The 18,378-nt window shown below is 34.8% G+C and overlaps 2 protein-coding genes across 17 annotated transcripts in view; one reads left to right on the forward strand and one right to left on the reverse strand.

The window, feature by feature from the left end:
• The window catches only part of rock2b (rho-associated, coiled-coil containing protein kinase 2b), a 65,592-nt gene extending 56,493 nt beyond the window's left edge, over positions 1 to 9,099 (reverse strand). For 8 of the 13 annotated variants that reach the window (XR_012395377.1, XR_011007666.1, XM_068215378.1 and 5 more), the window contains exon 1: positions 3,200 to 3,769. Coding sequence is in view for 7 of the 13 variants with exons in the window: in XM_068215378.1 (XP_068071479.1) it covers positions 3,200 to 3,298 (99 nt within the window). In the remaining 6 variants the exon portion in view is untranslated. 13 annotated transcript variants of the gene reach the window in all.
• ak9 (adenylate kinase 9) overlaps positions 6,863 to 18,378 on the forward strand; it is a 29,506-nt gene continuing 17,990 nt past the window's right edge. Inside the window, exons 1-19 of one of the 4 annotated variants that reach the window (XM_073933382.1) lie at positions 6,863 to 6,925; positions 7,147 to 7,272; positions 7,387 to 7,450; positions 7,530 to 7,582; positions 8,306 to 8,402; positions 8,511 to 8,623; positions 8,995 to 9,186; positions 10,480 to 10,602; positions 10,693 to 10,767; positions 12,387 to 12,488; positions 12,568 to 12,707; positions 12,859 to 13,201; positions 15,093 to 15,217; positions 15,304 to 15,451; positions 15,533 to 15,647; positions 16,506 to 16,585; positions 16,710 to 16,757; positions 16,864 to 17,058; positions 18,084 to 18,214. In XM_073933382.1, the coding sequence (XP_073789483.1) occupies positions 15,553 to 15,647; positions 16,506 to 16,585; positions 16,710 to 16,757; positions 16,864 to 17,058; positions 18,084 to 18,214 (549 nt within the window). In that variant the 5' untranslated portion in view covers positions 6,863 to 6,925; positions 7,147 to 7,272; positions 7,387 to 7,450; ... (10 more) ...; positions 15,304 to 15,451; positions 15,533 to 15,552. The remainder of the gene's footprint in view (positions 6,926 to 7,146; positions 7,273 to 7,386; positions 7,451 to 7,529; positions 7,583 to 8,305; positions 8,403 to 8,510; positions 8,624 to 8,994; positions 9,187 to 10,479; positions 10,603 to 10,692; positions 10,768 to 12,386; positions 12,489 to 12,567; positions 12,708 to 12,858; positions 13,202 to 15,092; positions 15,218 to 15,303; positions 15,452 to 15,532; positions 15,648 to 16,505; positions 16,586 to 16,709; positions 16,758 to 16,863; positions 17,059 to 18,083; positions 18,215 to 18,378) is intronic. The other 3 variants (XM_680817.10, XM_073933383.1, XM_073933381.1) reach the window with 3 other exon arrangements.

Consider the following 18,378-nt stretch of genomic DNA (forward strand, 5'->3'; position numbering starts at 1 on the left):
ATTAACTTAAAAATCTTTCTTTTGACACACTTTGTGCTTTTTTTAAGTTCATAAATTTATATTTTTAGAGCCTGGTGTTGCTGCTTTTATGTATAATATTAATCATTTTAATGAAAATTGCACTGCAAACAAAGCAGTCATCTTACGTCATACTGACACCTAGTGATGTGGATGCAACACTATGGAAAATTAAAAAAAATATATATATATATATAGTTTTATAGAAATATTATGCTGCCAGTCAATAATCAGTTTAAAAAAAGTATTCAATATCAGCTGGTTAAGTCATATGACATCAAAATGGCCTCCCCCTCAGGCAACCCACTCTGAAATAAAACAAGATGTTGACAGAAGTGTTCAACCCATGCATTTATCAAGATACTATCCATTGCTTTAAGTGTAAAATGCAACTCGTGAAAAATGTATGAGCACAAGTAACAAGCTACTGTATGAAGTCACACCAGCGGCCTTGAGCAATTCGACTATCTATAGACGAAACATGCATTGAAAGAAGGGTGTGCCAACTTTCAATCTTGCTCAGAAATGCAGTGCTTGTCTGGAATGAGGGTTTTCTTCTGTTGAGTAATAAGGTAAGAGATATCACTGAAGAGAAGTGACAAAAGGAGCTCACATTCTAGTCATTCTCACCTTGTAAAGCTTGCTCAACAAGTCCTTACTTTTCACCTGAACCAAGTCATATAATAAACATGCAAGACGTCTTCACAATTCCTGTCCTCTAATGTTATTATGAGTGCATAAACGAAGCCTGGTTCTTTAGCTGTTGTGTTTTGGGGGAAATACTATAATGAAAAAACAGCAACATTACTGTGGAGGAGGGTGTGCTGGTAACGCACTGATCAAAGATAAGACACAGGAACATTTCCACAATCCTCTGGGACAAACGTCCGCTCATTTGTTTACAACCTCAACATCTAATGTACTTTTGTTTTGTGTTGTGCAACCTATATGTGTATGAAGGCCTTTACGGTGCTAGTGGTATATATTATAGTATATTACAAAATGCAAAACAATTTACTGATGTGTCTGATATGACGAATTGTTTCATGGTTCCAAAGCAAATAACACATATGATGCTATAATGCTAATACTGTATATGCTCACATTGTGTTTTAATTCTATTGAAAAAAAATCATTATGCTACACTATTATTCATTCAATAATTTTCCTTAGTCCCTTATTTATAAGAGGTCGCCACAGTGGAATGAACTGCCAACTTATCCAGCATACGTTTTTACGTAGTGGATGCCCTTCCAGCCACAACCCAGTACTGGGAAACACCCATACTCTCTCGCATTCACACACACTTATACACTAAGGTCAATTTAGTTCATCCAATTCACATATACTGCATTTCTTTGGACTGTGGGGAAAACCGGAACATCAGGGGGAAACCCACATCAACATGGGGAGAACATGTAAACTCCACACAGAAATTCCAAATGGCCCAGCCAGGACTCAAACCAACAACCTTTATGCTGTAAGGCGACATCATGTCGTCCCTAAACTTTATTATCCAAACCAAATCTCAAATATGTTACCATTTATTGAAATATTGTTGCATGTTGCTGTAAGTGTGAACTCAGAAACTGTGGTTTACAGTGTATTTTATGTTTTTAAAAGCTTAAATGTGTGATATAAACAATAAAGCTACGAAGATGGTATTCTTGTATGAAACCAGCAGAAGTTTAGACACGGAAATAATATATTTTCAATGTCATGACTTACAACAACACCATGTAGTGCATATAATTTGTATATTAATGCTAAAAGTCATTTTCATAATGTGTTTGTATTCATGTGTTTTCCTGAGGATCTGGTTCCCACACCTGAGGCATGTTTCATAAAGTGGTTTCAATTTTTACCCAGATAGCTTTTTGTTTAGCCTGTTTAAATTCTTGAGTTTTTGGGCTCAAGAATGTGGGTTGATGTTATTTCGGTTTTGATTCCATGGTAATTTGGAGTAAGGCTGGGCGATGTGGCAAAAACGCAATCTCGATAATTATTTTCCATATTGACAATAACAATATAAAATTTAATAAGTTGTTAAAGCTTCCAGATTTAAAAGATTACCCCAACAATGACTAAAGGCACAAAAATTAGAGGGTCCATTAAATTAAGTAACATTCGGCCGATAAATTCGGTACATCTCTAATACCAACACACTTTTAGTGTAATATGCACAATTGTTGCATATTTCTGCTGTGTGATAGGCTTTTAGATCAATTTAGAGTAAAATAGTTTAGAGCGTATAATTGTTATTGACATAAATTTTATTGTGATTTGATATAATATAATTTATCAGCCCAGCCCTAATTTGGACTACATGTCTATCCATTGCAGGTTATATTGTGGGTTAGAAATGCAAACCCAAAGTGGACCAATCAGATGTGACTCAAGTGGCCTATATCTGATGCAACAAAGCCACTCCCAGTCCTTGTGTATCTTTATCTGATTCTTAATCAGTCTGGATTTGTTTGGCTTTTTCAACTTTAAACCTACTCTACAACTCAAGAGTTTGTTTAGTTAGCTTCACGCAACCGACCACTGGTATTTCCTTATCTTTTGACAGCTGGGTGACATAATTTAGATTTAAATTTAGGCATGTAAATGTTTTTCTACTTATTTAAACAATCCACCTTCCTCTTGAGCTACTTAAATTCCAATGCACGTGTTACTCAGAACATGATGTGCATTTACTGTAGGCTAGGTTCTAGTCATAAGTATTAATGTTGACAAAACATTAATGGCGGTGAAGATGTTTCTCATAATAGCTGTAAAATTCTAGAAAAAAAAGTTCTCTAACTACAAAAACATGTTTGTTTAAATGCTATAGTTCTGTCTTAACCTAGACCTATTTCTTTTCAGAACTATGTTTTATTTTGGATAGAAATTAATGATCATTCTGCTACTTTGTAGATTCAGAATAAAGTTTTTGCATGTTTTAAAATTATAAACCACATAGCTGGGAGTCTAATTGACATTTCTGGAAACAACATTCCACACCAGAACAAATTATGATTCAATTCACAACACATAAACGCAGTGTCATCATGATGACAATTCCAGATATCAACAAAACCTAACCCAAGTTACATGTACAGTATATAAAGGCTGCAATTATGTGTACAAAACAAACATATTAGCTCAAGTATAGCATCCTATTATCCCAAGTCCTTACCAGCAAACTCTCCAAGTTCAACGGTGATTTCTGGTTCTTGATCAGCGTCTCTAGTTTTCTCACCCGGCTCTCTATTCTCTTCCCCGCTCCGGTCGACATTGCGGCAGCTCGGTGTCCTTAAGCTCCCGGTAAACATCAGATATCCAGCCGCGACTGAGAGACCTCAAACGTCCGAATCAAACTTGTCACTACCTGCCGTGACTCAACGCGACGCCTATTAAAACTTCCCAGTTCTGGATGAATGACTTCTTAAGCTTACAATCTCCACACACTATATGAATACGAGAAATGCAGTTGTTTTGTGTCCTAGGTGAGCTTTCCGCGTGCTTCTGTCAGCATTATACAAATCAAAGGTTACAGAAGCGCGCGTTCAGGAAGCTGTCTCCCCCGCTCCTGTTCAAAATTAAGTTACACCAGGGAAAACCTTCTATGTTAGAGGCTGTGTTGAAAATCTTCCCGACTGTTATATTTTAAGTAAATGAAGCAGAGGCAGAGATGAGTTCATGAATGTGAACGGCGTGTTTCTTTGTTGCAGCGCGCGTCCCTCCCCTGCGGACGCTGAAATTCTTTGAATCTTATCTCAGCCATCGCTTATACCACACAAACGTCACTCTCTAAATACGACCGATATACTACACGACTTATATTTTTAGCAGGCCGTGTATTTTTGATGGCACGCGTGGAGTTGTCCTATTCTAGACTACTTGTTCCATGTGTGTTTCGCAAATGTACTATGGTGCAATTTAGCAATTTAATAATGTGTCATAATGGCAAATAATATTGTATTGAATTATTATTATTATCATGTATTGGAAGTGAAAGATATGGCTGTTGTAATTAGATTTTTACTCAGTTAAATATTAAAATAGTTACATTTGTTAAAATGTGGACAAAAACTCTTATAGATTTTTATATTTTGGTAGATTACTATGTTAAAATATAAAATTTATGTTTCTTATAAACTTTCTTTACATGATTACAATCATTTTAGACAACACAGCTTGTCTGTTATTTGATTATTTTCTATCACAACAAATAAAGATAGCTGCAAGTAGCAATAAACAAGCTACAGAGCAACTGGAACGTTCTATAACATTTTAGCAGCACAGTCTGAGCCAAATTTGGTGAAAATTGGGCTAACGAACCATGGAGAGTTCCAAACAGATTTTCAAATTTATTCAACATGGTCGTGTCAATTAAGAATAAATTATCAATGTTCTCTATATGTCTCATGAGTCATGACAATAGACAAAACTATTCAAAAGTCATTTGATAAAATTTAAAATATTTCTTATGATAGATTTTATTCATTCATTTTTTTTTTTTCCGGCTTAGTCCTTTTATTAATCAGGGGTTCGCCACAGCGGAATGAACTGCCAACTTATCCAGCATATGTTTTATACAGTGGATGCCCTTCCAGCTGCAACCCAACACTGGGAAACACTCATATACACTCTTTCACATACATACACTATGGCCAATTTAGTGTATTCAATTCATCTATAGTGTATGTCTTTACACTGTGGGGAAAACCGGAGCAACAGGAGAAAACCCACACAAACACGGGGAGAACATGCAAACTCCACACAGAAATGCCAACTGACCCAGCTGGGGCTCTAACCAGCTACTGAGGCGCTTGTGCTACCCACTGCGTCACCGTGACGCCCTCTTGACAGAATATAATTGTTTGTCAATTTTACTCAGAAGGTGGTGCAAACTGATGTAGTTTGGTCAATGCAGGTCCAGATCACACATATTACAGTAAGTGTCGTTTCAATACTTCAGCCTGTAATGTCATCTGCAGTATTACATCAAGTTTGCACATGTGCTAAATGACAACAGTTTTGTCTATCAACATTAAATCCATAACTTTTGGTCTACATGGTCTGAAGACGATCTAAGTCAAATTTGGTGAAGATTGGACCAACGGTTTAAGAGGAGTTAAAATAAATAATGGTTGGAACAAAATCAAAATGGCTGACAGGAAGTTTGGCGGATTATGGCTTAATTGGTATCTGTGTTGTCGACAAGACCAAAGAATGTGCTATACGCACAGCTAGTGTTTTTCAGCCAATGATGAACATCTGGTGAAAACTTTACGTGACTATTTTCAATTTCACAGGGTTCATGTTACAGCATTTATGTTGTAATGCAATTTAAATATAATTAGTTAAATAGACTTAAGTATCTATTTGTTTTTTTAAGCATAAAAAGAGACAAAAGCGGCATTTGCAGCAGGCTATCGCAGAAACTCCATAAAAAAAAATAGATTGGGTTAAATCCCATATTTTTAAGACATGGAGCGGAAAAATATATCTTAATGCAGTGCTTCTTGTTTGGTCTGATACTTACTTTATATTGTATCTCAGTCAGGCAGTGAAGATCACTTTAAAAAAAAATCTGATCTTAAATGCAGCGATTCTGTATGGGATGACAATTCACTAGAAGCACTGAGGCAGGCTCACTGAAATTAGTAGTCCATGTGCATACCCCATTGTCGATTTCTGGAAAATAAAATGGAATAAATGTTATTAGTTTTATATAATAAATCAAATATTACATTTTGCTCAAACTGAGAATTTCAAGTAATCTCATTTTTTTTTTTCAAAGCTGCTATCTTTTGTGTTTGTATAGATTTAATTAAAAAAGGAAGCCCTAAAACCTCAATAAAGACTATAAACACATGCGGACATGTTGGTTAATATTTCATAAACTTGTCACTCTTTTGTATTAATTGATGCTTTCAATGACATCTTGACATGGTCATTAATCTTGTGTCAATGGAAAACAGCTGACACAGAGTGCGAAAGATCATGACTAGACTAAACACAAGATGTCTTTCATCAGCCAACAGACCTTGATTCTCCTGATAAAGAAAAGAAAAACAGCACAGATTCAGAAAACCATCTTTAAGGCTGATTAGCTCATATCAAATGTATAAATTAAATATTTAGCTTATAATATATACTGTGTGTCTGTGTATGTGTTGTTTAAGTTAAAAAGCTGAGACTATGGTAGGTAGGCCCACTGTAGATAATATTCGACAGAAAACAAAACGCCCACTTCTCACACACTGAGGAATGAGGAAGCAGAGCGTCTCAGAAAAGTGCCCCCTGGGTGCAACTAGTTTAATTAATTTTTATGGACTAGTCTAGAGAACTAACATAAACAAGCAATTTCGATCATTTTGACTATTTTCGACTGTTTTCTACCTTATTTTTTTAAATAATCACAAAATACATTAAATAGGTTGAAGTAACGTTAGGTTACATAACGTTTTGCAGAATGCTGAAGCTATCCGACCCAAATCTTGAATAATAATCTCTTGTCATTCGTGTTCATTTAATTGAATGAATCTCTCTGTGTGCGTGTTTGTGTAACGTTACTTTTAAACACACTTTCAAACTAATAAACTCCAGGCAGTCAAAAACCCACAACACTGACCTCTGGCGGAGATGTTGAATGAAGGTCCATTTAGGCACACGGTTACATATACTGTAAGACATTGTTCTTGTCAAAATAAATACATATAAAAACAAATAAAGAATGAAAATGAACTTTAATTAAAGTCGACGGTAGTTCACTTCAACAAAATGAAAATCCAAAGTGCCCAAGTTACCGTTTCCTCTGTCGTTGTTGTTGTCGGCTTGTTGCTATGACGTCGTCAAACACCTGAAGAGCGGAGAGACATGGACGTTACAATCTATTGCAGCAGTCTATAATAAAGTAAGTAAAATCAATAAACCACGACATATGATGTAAAGAAACCCATTAAAGCATATAGGATACACATATAACGTTATAGAGAGTAAAGAAAATATGAAGTAATGTGACGCGCGATACGATGGCTTGATAAGTTAACTGTTACTAAACGTAACAGCTTTTGATTCATTTAATATAAAAACAGATTACTAACGTTAGATGTGTAACGTTACTTCTGTTCACAGACACATACCATGTCATCTGACTTAATTGTGTCCAACCTGCCATTAGTGGACAAACTCATCGAGGATGAAGCAGAGAGAGCGATTCTGCTCTCCAAACCAGCATGCTTTATCATTATTGGAAAACCAGTGAGTTTTGAACATTTATTTTTAGTTTGTTCAAACGAGAACGAGTTTATATCTCTAATAAAAGAAATTAACATTGTTTTAACATAGAATTATCTGTTTTGCATTTATTTTCAGGGTGTTGGCAAATCTACTCTTGCCAAAAAAATAGCCAAGACCTGGAATTGTATCCTCATTGATGGTAAATCTCCAAGAGCCACATTTGATGATGCACTGCCATTATATTTTTCTTAATATTGGCATTTTTACATTCTATTTAGATACAGATGTTCTCAATAACCATATCAACAATGAGACAGATCAAGGTAAACAGGTAGGCTATACATAACTTTTTTTTATACAGTGCTGAGCAGTAATGTAACTGATTACATAGAAACTGTATTATATCCATTCATTAAATACTTACAATAAGAATATTAGTAACTAATATAAAAATATAAACTAAGTTAGTATATTACAGTTTAAAATGTTTATTTCTGTGATGCAGGTTGGGTTTTAAACATTTTTGGCAGAAGAACTCCTTTAAAAAAATATTTACTTGAAATATCTCTAAGGAAATTATTAACAGCATTTGCATGGTCACAGTTCTCTAATATTGGTTAATGGTCACATTGACATGTAGGTAAACATCAAATATTACAATTTTTGAGTGTTTGTGTTTAAGTAATTCATTTTTATTATGCAATTTTACTATTTAACTATTATAGCTTTTATCTCCTCACAAAGAAACTACAGTAGTTAAATTAACTATAGGAAATCCATGTTAGTAGCATTTCATGATGTTATAAAAAAGGACATATTTTCTATCCATTTTCTTTTGATAAGTTTAAAACAACTCAGAATAAAATGTAATTTGAGAGTAATCTAAAAAGCAGTCAGAATAAATGACCTACAGTGAGTAACATAGTTTACATTAGTAATTAGTTTCTTTTCATTAACTGATACTCAGTAACACTATAATTAGTTTCTAATGTGTTTCAATGGTCTGTAGATTCTCAGCAAACATTTCTAGCTCTGTCCAATAAATTTGTTTCAGCTCTTTAGGATTCTGGCTGAAGGGAAAGCAGTTCCAGAAGAGATGATGGTCAATTTAATTGTTGATCGTCTCAAGTCACCTGATATTAAACATTACGGTAAGAGTATGGCACAGTAATTTAAAAAAAATGGTGCAAATGAAACATGCATCCCATTCAACTTCTTGGTAGAAGTTTTAGTGTTCAAGCCTGAATTTATATGAGCAGGTTATGTTCTGGCCTGCTTGCCATCAATCTCAGAAGAGTACATGAAGATACAGGAGCAAATAGACCTGATTAAAACCCTCAAAATGTCTCCAGACTTCATCATCAACATCAAGGTTTGTTCATATCTTAATTTAATTTAATTAGTTTATTTGTAAAGCACTTTTCACAATAATTATTGTTAAAAGCAGCTTTACAATAGGTGCACATTAATGCATTACAATTAAAATAAAAAGATTAAGGATATTAGTTACCATAACTTTATTAGTTAAAAACTTGAACTAAATAACTAGTTACTCTTAACAGTTAGTGATTACATAAACATAGTTAACCTGCAGTTATGGTGGTTTAACTTTATCTATACTCCTCCTTTAAAGATAGACACTCCATATTTCATTCATATTTTTGCAATGCAATGCTGACAGTTTGCTGTTATATATCAGGTTCATTATAAATATAAATAAATAAATGTCAAATATGTGTGCAGTGTGCAGACAGAGACCTGATCCGCAGGCTATCGGAGGAGCGTCAGCATCCAGAAACAGGCTGTGTGTTCCCAAAAGAGAAGTGGGACCCTGACAAGAAAGAGTCATTGATGAAACAGAGCAACATGGAGGAGGAGGAGGAGGAGGAAGAAGAAGGAGAAGAAGAAACAACTGAGGATTTGGAGGTAGAGGAGGTAATTACAGCTGCAGTTCTCAAACTGAAACACAACGGTCTCAAGCTTATATCATGGAGGGCCGCAGCTCTTTATCTCCAACTACCTCCAACTTACACCTGCTTACTAGTCTCAAGTAGTCTAGAACACCTTGATTATTTGGATCAGCTGTGTTTGATTAGGGTTGGAGCAAAACTGTGCAGAGCTGCGGCCCTCCAGGAATCCAGTTTGAGATGTAACTTAAAAGCCCTCATATCCACATTTTTCCTGACCCTGCTGTAAGTAATTTAATTGTTTGTTTGGGGAAATTCCCCTTAAATCATAAGTGTATAAATAATTTATACAAATCTTTCGACTACAAATAATCTATAATAATCTATCTCTGTCAGCTGGACCAAATGAGCTTCATGTTTTGTTTTTAGACATAACAAATTTTGAATGGTGAATAAAACTTTTTTTCTTTTCTTTCTATCAATTTCTCCTGATTATTTCATTTTCTCTTTTGCATTCTGCTGTAAATAAATCTTTTTTTAAGGCAACTTGTAATACAAATTTGTGCTCTGCCAAATACATTTTTTTTAAATCCATAAATTTATATTTTTCACCCCAAATTCACACATCTTTTTTCAAGTTTGTTGTTGCACATGTGGTTTAAAATGTAATTGTCTCTCATTTTCATTTCTAATCATCACTATATATTAGCCATGTTTTTGAAGCAGGTTAACACAACATTGTCTGCCAAAAAGTTGCATATCTTTTTTAAAATATATTATAATAAAATCTGGTTATGCACCTTGTATGATGAATAATATTGGAATATGTTATATATTTAAAAATTAATTTAGGGAAAAACAAAAAAAGCTTTTGGGGTTAGTCTTGGTCTGCTCAAATTAATTTGGTAATGCTTTGTTTTGCAATTTATTGTTATAAAGCAATTTTAAAAACCTGCAATAAAAAAAGATTTTTAAAAGGAAAAGACCATACATAACTCTATTAAAGAAGGGTAGGCTAAATATTTTAAAATTGCATGCTTGCTTAAGAGAAAACAATTGCAAGTTTAAATTAAAGTTAGATTTTTTTATACACAAAAGTTTAATTATTACATATCATAAAATAATTTAAAACCCAGATGCAATTAACTTCAAGTGATTTTAAGTCTTCCTGTGGACTCATTTGAAGTTTGCTACAGCAAGTTTGTGCCTGACTTGAACAACAAAATACAGAGTGGAAACAGAATACAATTGCCAGTATTTATTCGCCTGATAATCTGTCACATTCTGAAGGTCTAAGTGCAGTTGAAAATCTGTGTTTAAGATAGAAGAGATACAGCTACAGAAAGACGTGATCGCACAGCTTGTGAGAGTGACCGAGAATTACCCAGAGAACGTCACCAGCAGGATTAAATGTTATAAAGACAACATCCTTAGGCCTCTAGAGGTAAGGTAACAGCACCTATTAAACACCTGCATATACACTATTACCCAAACCTGAGCATTAAGAGCAGTTATACCTATGTTTGGTGTGTAGGATTACATGGCCGGCCATAATCCCCCATATTTATTTGAGCTGGATGGAAACACAGATCCAGAGGAGCTCTTTGAGGTGGGTGACCACAGTCAAGCTGTAATGCTTGTTCTTGATAGAAACTACAATATATTGATAAGAAATATCACATTTGAATCCAACTAATTCTGAGAGAATAGCGGAGTCTACATCATGCATCATGAAAACTTATAATCATATCAACTATGAAAATGGTGAAATGCTGGAATCTTTTGTTGGTTTGTTTGTTTGTCCAGATGATGTATGATTTAACTTGAAAAGGGATAGTTCACTCAATTGCCTCTCTATTTAAGGTGACATGGTGGCTCAGTGGTTAGCACTGTTGCCTCACAGCAAGAAGGTCGCTGGTTTGAGCCTCGGTTGGGTCAGTTGGCGTTCCAGTGTGAAGTTTGCATGTTCTCTCCGTGTTTGTGTGGATTTCCTCCGGGTGCTCCGGTTTCTCCCACAGTCCAAAGACATGTGATGTAGGTCAATTGAATAAATTAAGCTGGATAAGTTGGCAGTTCATTCCGCTGTGGCGACCCCTGATGAATAAAGGGACTAAGCCAAAAAAAAAATTAATGAATTACTATCTATTTACTTGCCTTCAAGTGGTTTCAAATCTTTGTGAGTTTCAAATCTTTGTGTGTCTGTTAAACAGTAAATAGGATTTTTTTTTTTAAAAAAGCTGAAAACCTGTAACCATTGATGTCCATAGTAGGAAAGACAAACAAATACTATGGAAGTCAATGGTTACAGGTTTTCAGCTTTCTTCAAAATATCTTATCTAGCATTTAACAGAAACAAACAAGTAAAGCACTTGTAAATGATTACAGAATTTCCATTTTTAGTGAACTATCCCTTTAATCACTGACAGCCAATCAGAGTCCATCCTGCCTGCATTTAATAGCTTGATCATTTAATTTGGCAACTACAGTAAGGCAATGGTTAAACGTCCTAGGATACAAATTATAAAAATTATGTCAATTTAAATGTCTCGTGAAGTGCTTTAAAATGTGCATTTTTTAATTCTATGTTTGACATAATCTCAAATAAAAGATGAAGAGAGGGTGGGACATAGAGTAGCTCCTCCCTTTATAAAAAAAACAGCCAATAGGGTTTTGTTTTTATAACAGATCTGCCAGTGAGAGGGGTTGAGATTAAGTGCATCAAATGAAAAGGAAATGAGAAGCGTCTTGAAGGGCGCGGGACATGTCAGATACTAGGGAGCATTTGATTGGTCAAGATTTGATGAGAAACTGTTGTATGAAGGGACGTGAAAAATAAATGTTGATCCAATTTTGGTGGAAGTGACAAACTGCAAGCTTTTGATGTTTATATCTGTATTATATTTTCTAAACACAAATTCTGTAACTGCTTTGGAGCACACTAGCTTATAGATACTTTTAAAACTAACAGACTGAAACTAACATCTAAAAAACTTTATGGTAATTTCACGGGACCTGTAAAATAATAATAAATGTACTCACCCTCCACTTGTTCCAAACCTGTTTAAGTTTCATTCCATACATTTCGAAGAATGTTAGAAACAAGTGACTTTTATAGTAATTTTTTCTACTACAGATGTCAGTGTCTACTTCTCGGCATTCTTCAAAATATCTTCTTTCATGTTCAACAGAAAAAACTCAAAATTTACACTTGTCTGTGTTTGTCCACAGTCAGTAATGTCTCATTTGGAGTTTATGGCAGTGAGGTGTCCAGCCGTTCCTGTGCAATTGATGCCAACAGAGGACGCAGAGCTTACCGATCAGATGGAACCGGTCAGATACTGTAAAAACACACACCTTTATAAAAATGACCCTCCTTTTATACCCCTTATCATAATGTCTGCTCATGTAGGAGGAGCTCTTTCGGACTTTGTCTTCCTGTAGGAACGTTGCACCAGGCTTTCCTTGGCGAACGAGTCGATGGGCCTTTAACTGTCCAGTGGCTCTCAAAGAGGGCAAGGTCATAAAAGGCAAACCAGAATTCGCCGTCGGGTGAGTGAAAATACACTTCTTATAAACAGTAGTCAACATTCAAAGAAAATCAAAAATTGTCTTAGGACAAGAATAGGGGTTGTTCTATAGTTTTAGGACAACTTTGATGAAAGGTGGTGATCCAAAAACTGTTATCTGTTCTGTCTTTCAGATTCATGGATAAGATCTACGTCCTTTCGTCAGACGATGCTCTGCAGAAGTTCATGGCAAATCCTCGGTGTTATCTTCTGCAACCCAAACCACACGTGCCCTGCAGGGTGTCTGTGATAGGCCCGCCACGTTCCGGAAAGAGCACCATGTGTGGACTGCTAGCGGAAAAATATGGGGCGTTAGTGGTAGATGTCAGGGAGCTGATGGAGAGAAATCAGGGTTTGCTGAAACAAGACATGCTGAATAAAGTTCGTCACGATGCCACAATCGCAGGCCTGGAGAAGGTCAGGGCCAAGATGGAGCTTGAAGCTACAGGTTAGAAAGATTATAAGGATGCTGATTTGGTGACATTATAAACTCCATGGCATGATAGAATGAAAGTTTCGTAAAATGCTTTTCATTGTCCAAAGTTTAGACAAGACCATTTAAAACATGGATCTCAACTTGGATTCCTGGAGGGCCGCAGCTCTGCACAGTGTTGCTCCAACCCTAATCAAACACAGCTGATGCAATAAATCAAGATGTTCAGACAATTGAACAACTTAATTATTTGGATCAGCTGTGTTCGATTAGGATTGGAGCAAAACTGTGCAGAGCTGTGGCCCTTCAGGAATCCAGTGTGAACCCATGATTTAAAACATATTTAAAGGTCCTGTGAAGTGCTTTGAAACGTGCAATTCTCATTTGAATGTTTGATGAAATCTCCACTGAAACATAAAGACAGGGTGGGGCATATTGTAGCCCCTCCTCTTTAAAATAACAGCCAATAGCATTTAATTTTTATTACAGCTCTGTCAAAGTAAGCTATAATTAAAATTAGTTTAGTTAACATTAAAGTTAGTTAAGAGTAACATACTGATTCTAACACCTAAAAAAACTTCATGGGACCTTCTGTATTTCTCCATTTACTCCTATCGGTTTTGTTGATACCAATGTATGTTCTGCGCTTTAACATACTTTATTGTTAAAGTCTGTGTGAACTGTAGACCTTTATTGCAATATGTTGGTGTATTTCCAAAGGGGTATGTACATAGAGACTTTTAATTTCCAGTAGGCCAGCTATTGACCTTATTCTAAAATGCGGAAGTGCGCCAGTTTTCGTGATTGTCTTAGAACTTCCGATTCAGTCACCTATGAGAGAAATGACTAGGAATAATAAACGGCAGAAAACGGTCAAACTACTTGCTCTACAAACAAATGTTTGCATGACTATGCAGACCAAGTAGAATAATATAATAAGAAAATATCAAATTGCAACACCAAGCAGTGTAACGAGCAGTTTTAACGTCAAAAAATGAATGGAAGTGATTGAGACCGGAAGTCTCAGGCCAAAAAGATTCAAATGGCAGCGCCCACTCGTCGGCAAAAAATAAGGTGAATAGCAATTCTGGTGAATTGTCAGGCCATTACAAAATCGGCATGTTTAAGATCTGATTTCTTTAAAAAACAGTGATCTTCACTGCCTAATTGAGATACAAAGTAGGTATCAGGCCACTGAATCAAAATTTACTGTCTTTAAAATCTAGAAATTTATTTCACCACAGTAATTTCAAAGGAGTTTCTGCGCTCACTGTACATTGGTTTTTATGTTTGTATTTTCTGTTTTAATAATTTGGTTGCATCTCTGTTATTTTTATTTAAAAATAGCATTTTTAAAATATGTCCATATAGTTTTATTCTATAGTTTTAGTTTTATTTCAGTTTCTGTTTAGTTGTTGTAATTTAAATTTAAAAGTTAAATTAAAGGAAGAAGTATTTTTTTGGCAACTACAACTGAAATAAAATGTTTGCATTTTAATACTTTTGTGGGGGTTTACACAAAAGATATTATGAAAAATGCTGAAAACCGGTATCCATTGACTTCCATAGGAAAATAAAATATTATAGAAGGAAATTGTAACAGGTTTCCAACATTTTCAAAATACATTCTTTTGTGTTTATCAGAAGAAAGACGTTGAAAAAATAAAGAAATGAGCAAAGGTTGAGTAAATAAAGACAAAATGTTCATTTTTAGGTGAACTATCCCTTTAACTGTTAACAGGATCTTACTATAAAGGGCTACCAATATAATAATAATAATAAATTAATAAATAATATAATAATAATTAAAAATAATAAATTATATAATGCAATATATATGTATTTATCATATTTACTCTTATTAAACCCACACAAAGGGGATCATAGTATAAAAATATGTAAATAGCATGAATTAATAATGTGCCTTTTTTACAGCAATAGAGGTGACAGAAGATCACCCAGACGTTCAAGCTTTTGTGGAGGAAGCTATAAAGGAAGCAGCAGAGTCTCCAGCTCCACGGGAGCTTTATTTGGATGCTCTAGAGAAGCACATTAAAGAGGTAAACCATTGAATTCCTCTTCCTCAGCTCTCATACATACTTATAACAGCATTACTTCTGTTTAAGAGTGTTCTATGGGTTGATAGATTGAGGCTGAAGACGCAGATGCTGAATCTAAAAGAGGATGGATACTGGATATTCCCAGCAGCAGATCTCACCTGATCACCATTGAGGAAATCCATGGTGCTTTAACACCTGAAATCATATTCTGTCTCAAAGACAATGACAGAGAGGGTGAGAGAAAGTATTAGCAAAAACATAATGCATAATAGTCTAAGATTGTTTAATATACATCACACTTGTTGTTTATTAAAGGAAGGACTGTACTAACCAGAATGTACGAGCGGAATAAAGAAGAAGTGGATCAAGCTGTAATGACTCGCCTACAAAACCAAAGGAACCTGCAGAAGACACAAGACCATGAGACACTGTAAGTCTGGCTGATAGTACTTATGTTATTAAATACAGTGTATTTAAAGAAAATTTTGCTATTAGCATAACTGGAGTGAAAACTGAAATGAAAATGACATGCTACTGTTCAGGCAGCACCATGGCTCAGTGGTTAGCACTGTTGCCTCAAAGCAAGAAGGTTGCTGGTTCGAGCCCCAGCTGGAGCAGTTGGCATTTCTGTGTAGAGTTTGCATGTTCTCCCTGTGTTACTGTAGGTTTCCTCCGGGTGGATTTCTCCACAGCCCAAAGCCATGCGATGTAGGTGAATTGAAAAAACTAAATTGGACAAATACAGTAAAACTTCTTACAACCATCTTACATATATTTTAATGTGATGGGATGACAAAACTGAACTTTTAGACGGCATCATTTCAGAAAAACAGCCGTGCTGCCTGATATGAAAAATAATTGTGGAAATATTTTTATTATATATATATATATATATATATATATATATTTCTGAAATTGTTTTGATGAATGTTTAAAAGACTAACATTTGTGAAATAGACAAATAAGAGGATTTTAATCAATAGAATGCATTTGTGCTGAATAAAATAAAAAAATAAAAAGAATAAATGTAATTATAATAATAAATCTGACCTCAAACTTTGAATGATACATTTTAGGCTTTCCTAGTTTTTTTCAGGTTTAAGTTAAATTTTGATTCCCGAATGTATCTAAAAACATTTTTTTTGTACAGGATTTGGTGAACATTTGCATATTTTCATATTTAAAAAATATTTTAAACATGATTTTTTTTACATTTCTAAAAAAAAATTAAACATTTGTTTAAAAAAAATGGTATGCTTTTCCTCATTGCTTTCATGCTTGTTTGCAGGAAACACTCTGAGGACTCAAAGAAAGATTCACAGTATTCTGACACTCTGTCCAAACTAGAGACAGTGCATGAGGAGTCAGGTAACACCCATCATCACACTAACATCTACTAATTTTTACATTGCCAGTGGTCATTCTTATATTTTGATAGCATGATTGCTTTTTTTAATACATTTTGAAGTGCTTTTTCTATATATATTTGCAGAAAGTTCTGATAAGTCTGATGATGAAGGCAAAACTCCAAGCAAGAATGGTTTGCAGTTTTATCATCAATTATAGCTTTATGCTTTACTTGAGCATCATTTGTAGTTTCATGAGCTCTGGAAGATGTATATTTGTGCATATTTCTATGTTTCCAGAGGTGGTGCTGCCAACAGTGTGGGAAAACGGTCATCCTGATGGCCCAGAGATGGATGTCTTTAAAGTAGAGCTGAAGCAATTTGTGACAGATTGGGAAAGCATGGAGCAAACAATAACCTGCAGCTACGCTGTGCTGGAGATTAACAACAAAACCCCTCAGGGCATCCTCCAAGAGATGACTGATCATATGGAGAGTATGTCATTTTGACTGTTTCAAGATATTTTATTTAGCACCCACTTGGGGCTTTTGCACTGGAGGAACTTTTTCACAGATTTGCTAATCCAGTGACGTATGTAAAACGGGGTTGGAAGTGTGTGATTCCCACACAAAAATTGTGATTATAAAAAGCTACGTTGATGGGAGAATTTGAGCAGCTGTGTGTAAACTATAAGTACATGTATTTACCTTAAATATATTGACTTAATTAAGCCACTTTAAATAATAAGTTAAGCCATAATAATTAGTAAATGAAAAATTATTCTAGTGTACGTTCACTTTTAGGGAGGTTTTTATGCAAGTTTTATAAATCAGACCACAGAACAATATTTTAAAATGTTACAAGACTTGATGTTACAAGAAAAGCAAGGCCAATCACATAACTTACATTCTTATATTCCATCTCTATTATCACTAAAACGCAAGACACAGAAAGAAAAAACATCTTCAATCATGACATTCTCCATTCATAGATTTGTTGCCATTGGCTAGCTTACATCACTTCAGGCTTCTTTCTGTAGTGCGAGTACAAATTAGTTCTGGGAGAGCATGGCCTTTTAGCAAGTTCCTGTTTCTCAGCTCCTATAACTACTTGGTGCTATCCACTTGTTAAGTGACGTCACGCAAAGTGACTTCCGCTCTATCAAACTGTATGGGGAGACTCATCAAATTGTGATAATAATTAAACGTTTACAAAGTGATATAATACTTTTGAAAATCACAATCACAATATGTATATCCATGCCTGATATCCGATAGCCAAAAAGTGAATAATTTTTTTAAAAATTGTAAAATAATTTGTTTTTTGTGATGCAGTAAGTCCAGAGAATGTTCAGTACACCATGATTTAATATGAAATTCACTTGAATGTGTAATAGGACTTAAAAGCCATAAACAAATATTTTCTCATTTCAAACGAGTAGCGGCTTGGACCCAGAAACAGTATTATACAGTATACGTCACGACTTAACAAACTGATTGTGTTTTTTGTGTGTTTTTTAGAGCCATTCAAGCACAAAGCTATAATGACTTCTAGTGCAGATCTGGAGGAAGAGGAAGAGGCTATACATATGCTGATACAGGCTGAGAAACAAGATGATGTTGTTAATGAAGAAGAGGAACAAGAATCAGAGGTTATATCCACCTTTGACAGCACTGAACCCGTTTACTTTCTTTATACACATTTCTTATTGTGTTTTAATTAGAATTGCATTATGCTACAGTAATGAAACTGACTTTTTTTAAAATGATCCAATGGAGTAAAATAGAATGTATGCCTCTCCAAAGCATATTTAAA

Source organism: Danio rerio, chromosome 20 (assembly GCF_049306965.1).
Source record: "Danio rerio strain Tuebingen ecotype United States chromosome 20, GRCz12tu, whole genome shotgun sequence".
Classification (NCBI taxonomy): domain Eukaryota; kingdom Metazoa; phylum Chordata; class Actinopteri; order Cypriniformes; family Danionidae; genus Danio; species Danio rerio.